Source organism: Musa acuminata, chromosome BXJ2-7, assembly GCF_036884655.1.
Source record: "Musa acuminata AAA Group cultivar baxijiao chromosome BXJ2-7, Cavendish_Baxijiao_AAA, whole genome shotgun sequence".
NCBI classification, from domain to species: Eukaryota; Viridiplantae; Streptophyta; class Magnoliopsida; order Zingiberales; family Musaceae; genus Musa; species Musa acuminata.
In genome coordinates this window covers 9146879-9152151 of record NC_088344.1, presented here as the reverse complement: position 1 = coordinate 9152151, position 5273 = coordinate 9146879, and the positions used below count along the sequence as shown (strand labels likewise).

Below are 5273 nucleotides of genomic sequence, written 5' to 3'. Positions count from 1 at the left end.
TATTTCATCTCATGTGCAAAGTTAGATTAGATTTGAGATATGAAACTCAACCAAATGAGTGATGCAAATCAGTAAGACAGACTCTAATAGTATAAATGAAAGGATCCAATCTATACTAAGTTCAACAATTTTCTCTATCTCAAGCTTTGAGCCTCATTAATTTATCAATGACTCAGTTTGATCATTTCTGAAACCAATTAACACAATGGAATTCCATAACTTGTATGATTCTTGTTGCACATTGTACAAGAATAAACCAGAGCAACAACTAATGGAATTACATAGAGCTCTATACTCTACATAGTGAAATCCACGATAATAAATCTGATGCAAGGTACCCAAACAACGTCCCAGCGGAGTCTGTGTCATCTCAGGAACATCGTAGCGATATCAGGAGGCTCAGGTAGCTTGTTAATTTTGATAACATTAGAGAGATAACACTAAATGATTCCATTAGCTAAAGGTAAAGGAGTTGAGCCAGTATAGCTAAGCTGGACTTCCTGAGGCAGCAGGTGATACTGAACTGATAGTTCTTCAAATATTCTCTTTAGCTCAAGAACAAGATCAGACCTTCGGTTGTTCTTCTCCACGATGTTCTGATAGTTCATAGTATGGCAAACATTAAGAGTCATGTCCATCTTATTAATATTCACTATGTCCTTTACCACAATGCTGTGATTAGGATGCCAATGATTAGGTCTGCTGTCAATATACCTGACAATAATTCCAAAAAGAAATCTAGGACTGTCAATACAAGAGGAAGTTAATCTTCACATTTTAATATAGGATATAAAAAATCTAAGACACATAACTAGTCTACAAAAAAATAATATGCAAGTAAATTATTATAACCAACTTCCAGAAATCAAATCTTAAAACTACAATGTACTATCCACTACATTGGTTTTTAAAATTAACAACCAATTCTTCTATTCAGTACTTAGATTAATAGTTTATAAATTCTAGGAATAGATTGAATCACAATAACAGATCAAGATTTTAATTCTGAAATGAGCACATACTATATAATATTTGGAGTTACTAGAAAAATGCCAATCAAGATGAAAGTTATAGCAATATGTTAATTAGACTTACACTTTTATTTTAGATTTTATAGCTTCAAGTGTTTCCAATGAAGTTGACACATCAATTGAGAACTCAATGGAATCATTCATGTCAGGGCTTCGGAAGAAGTTTGTAATTGGTTTCCTCAGTAACACATAATTTGGATAGTATGTCTTCCCATTGTCATATCTCAAAAATACAGTTGTTAGTATATTCATTTCTTCCACAATCATCTGCAAGGATGACAATTTAGAATTAGCATTCAAAATTTAGAGCAAAAATAAGTGAACTAGCATTCAAATAACTTACCTGAACACCATCAACAACACAGCGATCACCAACGTCAAAAGGGTGCATAATAAACACAAATATGATTGCCTCAAAGATTGTCTTGCAGGTATTTCCAAATACAAAAGCCACCAATAGCAACTGAGATGATATGAATACGAGAACTTGCATTGTTGCAAATCCCATCAAAATAAGTATAACAATGATGATAAGAATGGTGACGATAACATTTGCAATTTTATGCAATTGTTTTACTGCAGTTCTGGTGTCATTTAAGGAATAGGCAAGTGATTTCCTTTCAAGATATGCCTTCACCTGGAAATAATATCAAAATATTGTTTTTTCACCCTCCAGACTTATAGTGCTCAGAGAACAAGACCATCTGTACAGGATTTCTTGGTTGCATGATATAATTCTTCAGTTCTTTTTTTCCAGAGAAATATCAGAGGAATTATGAAGATGCATCCATTCTTGTATTCAAGGAAAATAAGGAAGTGTAACAAAGATGGAGTAGAGTACCAAGATATCAAACCGATCATGAATTTCATTTCAAAGGAGATTCACTATAATTACAAACTAGAGGTTAACATAAAAGGTGCCCAGTGTATTTCATCATAAAGAACAAAATAGCAATGACGATGAAGACAACAAAAACAAGCCAGAGTTAAAACAATTTATCGTATGAACATTGTGTAAATTAAGATGGGTATTTCTAGCTCTCTTATACATCAACAACATAACTAGATTTATGCTTTGATACAAAAGCCGTAGACTTCCTGAAGGCGCCCCCTATGTACATTTTGGAATTTGGTGAAATGACAATGTCCTTCTAGCTCATTTTAATTTCAATTGCCATCATATTCTCACTCATAGATAGTACAGTTGAGGAAGTGCACGATCATCATATGTTTGTTGGCAAAACTATTTATTCATACTATAATGATGTTTTACAAGTTCAATCTTGTGTTGGGTATTCATATATATGTCAGTTATTTGAATCATTAGATAGGAGAAGAGAACCAAAATATTATCAAAGGACATATTACTCTGTATTATGACTGTTATTTAAATTTTTTCTAGCGTTCTCAGATATATCAGCAAGTCAGTAGTTTAGTCATTGAAGTTGGAACATCTCAGGCATGTGGGTTAGTTGCTGTTTTGTAATCAAGTTTTATTATTAGTGTGGTAAAGATATTCTACAAATCAACAAAAGAATCAGCATCCTTTAAGGTTAATAGTCTCTTAAAGTGAAATTAAAACAAACTAGATGGACACTGAATTAACTATTTATACAAAATTAAGCTTACTTCAGTGATACTCAAGAGATAGCATTGTAAACTAACCAATCCTATACTTAATTTGCAAAGTACGAGTGCATAAGGTTCACTGGACCTATACATGCATCCCTTCTTCCAATTGTGTTGTTCTTCTCCAGGGCAGAGGAGTGGCCCCAAAGACATCATCCATCTAAACTATATTTCTGTCTTTTTTCTCAAATATTGTCTGTAATAGAAAAAACTTTTACTTGAAAAGTATTCAGTGTCCAACTAATGAACCAAGAAATTTTGATATACATGGTGGGCAAATTTTGTTTGTTTTATGTTGTTTGACAAATCTATAATACAAAAGAAAAGAAAATTCTATCCTACTAAAAGCAACTTCCACCAGTAATGCTGCTACAACATTATCCCTATCTAAACTTACTGGTATTGTTACACAAGAAGAATCTGCCAGTAGGAGAACTTTTAGTGGTGGATGCTACTCCACTGTGTACCCAATACCTATGAACTGAGATGCCTGAAACAAATATTTCTGACTAGTGGAGGCTTTTGAAATTGTAAGTGAAGATATGACTGCCTGTAAAGGCCGTTTACATTCTAGTAACGGTATGAAGAATGTGCAGAGGTGAACAACAATTAATGATCTCTATAAGAAATATTCTAAATGGTATGAGGATTGTGAAGTTACCACCCAGTTCCTTAAGGCTGATTTTTTTATCTTTCTAGTCTCCACAGCTCCCTCAAACAATGGAAGCACATAAGTCAGTTCCTCCTTACTCAAAAACCTTAGAAGATCTTCCTCATCAATATACCTGCAATTAAAAAGCACATGATGAAGAAGTGATAAAGAGAATAGAAATTTTGAACTTCAATGCCTCAATTTTTCCTTACTTGTACCCAGGCCTTGCAACATTCTCAAAAATTTGGAAAGCTGCAGCCTTTGCTTCCCATTCACTAGTTATCTCCTTATCTTTCTGCTCACTTTCCTCTTCACCAAAACTCTCTATACTATTGGAAATTGTCGAAAGACCTGTACCCCTGATCACATTGATTAATCCCTTCATAGTCCAAGCTGACACTTTTTTGTGTCCCATCATTTGAAGCTTTCTCACATCAATCACCCCTATCCCCTCTCCTTCTTTGCCTTTGCCTTTCACTTTTCTGGTGCTCCTAAAACTCAAGTGTGATGTAACTCTTGCATCCCCTACCTTCTCAGCCAACTCCATTAGTGGTGGACCGGAAAGCATTTGTAGCACATATTGATGAAAGATGGACTCTTGGATTCGATCAAAAAATGTATTCATATGAAAGCTGGAAGCTAGTGTCTTCACCAAAAGGATCTTCACCAACCACAACACCGACCCAATAAGTAGTGAAGAGAGTGCACGAGACACATAATTAAGAGCTTTCATGGTCTTGGGTGATCCTGGAATTCCTTGACAGAATATCACGCTCCAAGCAACTAAAATTAGACCAAACCAAATGCAGATCCGAACGCAGTCCTTCAATCCATAGACAAAGTACAATACTTTCTTTCTCAAAAGGAAGTTTCTTTCTATCAAGAACACGACGATGGTGACAAGCCAATATGTCACCAATCGGCCGCAACAGATTACTATGACCATCAAGCACCATTTCCAGATCTCCAATCCCCAAATTACGAATTCCTGCAACCGGCTAATTGTCAAGCTCGTAGCCAGGCAGGCCATTGCGAGGATGAGTATCGCCCACTCAATCAAGACCCTAATTTTCCACTTCCTCCGCGCCGCCCCACCATCTGAGAACTGTTGTTTCTTAAAGTCATCCTCCTCCTCTTCGTCCTCGGCATGTGAAGGAGTCGTAAGCAGGCCAAAGGCCTTGGAATTCGGGGAGCCATGGTGCGGCGAGCCCAGCACCCGATCATAGGCCGACGTGCAACCGTCACCGACCGATATGGCAGCTGGAGGAAGGCATTGGTCGACAAATCTGGACTTGGGCTTGGAGATGGAAGACCGGCGAACGAGGGACTGGGTTTGGGGAGGTCGGCGGGGCTTCTTGGGGAGGGAAGAAGACTCGGCGATCTCAGGGGAAACGCTTCCAGTTCGAGAGGGGGATTTGCGCTCACCAGCGTTTGCGTCACTGGAGAATTCTTCCGAAGGTTCCACCTTTGGGTCTCTAACAGCTTCTCCAGAAGAAGCTAAAGCTACAGCAGCAGGTGCAGCTGCTCCTTCCCCAGGTATCAACAAGACAAATGCCATTTGCGTATCCTCTGAAGAGCCCTTCTCCGGATCCATCAAAAGCTGAAAATTTTGTTCGAAGATCTCTCTAGAGCCCCCAGCTTTCAGCTTCTTATGGTATCAACGATCTTGTCAGCTCAATTATTCGCTCACTCTCACCCTCTGCTCTCTCTGCGCAGAGAAGACCGTAGCGTCGCATCAGGATAGAGTTGGCCGGGAACGGGACGAACCGACGGAGCTGTTCAAAGGTTTAAAGAATATAAAGGTTCAAAGGGAACGGCGTGGGTCCAACAATTTGTTCCGCTTCCAAAGTGGGTCCACCGAGGTAGAAATCCTGCACCGGTGAAGTACTTCCGGAGAATACATTTGTTTGATGAATTTATTATTACCTCAAAATACATTATATTTTTAGGTAATAATAAAT

At 37.8% G+C, this 5273-nt stretch overlaps 1 protein-coding gene across 2 annotated transcripts; it reads right to left on the bottom strand.

The window, feature by feature from the left end:
• Positions 1-241: 241 nt before the first annotated feature.
• On the bottom strand, positions 242-5057 carry LOC135617081 (mechanosensitive ion channel protein 10-like). 2 transcript variants are annotated; one of them, XM_065116988.1, is made up of 5 exons: positions 3525-5057; positions 3322-3445; positions 1375-1668; positions 1096-1298; positions 242-714 (listed from the first exon to the last, which is right to left on the bottom strand). In XM_065116988.1, the coding sequence occupies exons 1-5, from the start codon at positions 4904-4906 to the stop codon at positions 441-443; spliced, it is 2277 nt and encodes a 758-aa protein (XP_064973060.1). In that variant the 5' UTR covers positions 4907-5057; the 3' UTR covers positions 242-440. The 2 variants fall into 2 exon arrangements, with proteins under 2 accessions (XP_064973060.1, XP_064973061.1); XM_065116989.1 differs by lacking the exon at positions 1375-1668.
• Between the last annotated feature and the right edge of the window lie 216 nt (positions 5058-5273).

Coding starts and splice junctions, on each gene's coding strand:
- LOC135617081 (XM_065116988.1), bottom strand. CDS start 4,906: ATGGATCCGGAGAAGGGCTCTTCAGAGGATACGCAAATGGCATTTGTC. Junction 3,446..3,524: donor GTTGCAAGGCCTGGGTACAA/GTAAGGAAAAAT, acceptor TTTTAATTGCAG/GTATATTGATGAGGAAGATC. Junction 1,669..3,321: donor CAGCCTTAAGGAACTGGGTG/GTAACTTCACAA, acceptor TATTATTTCCAG/GTGAAGGCATATCTTGAAAG.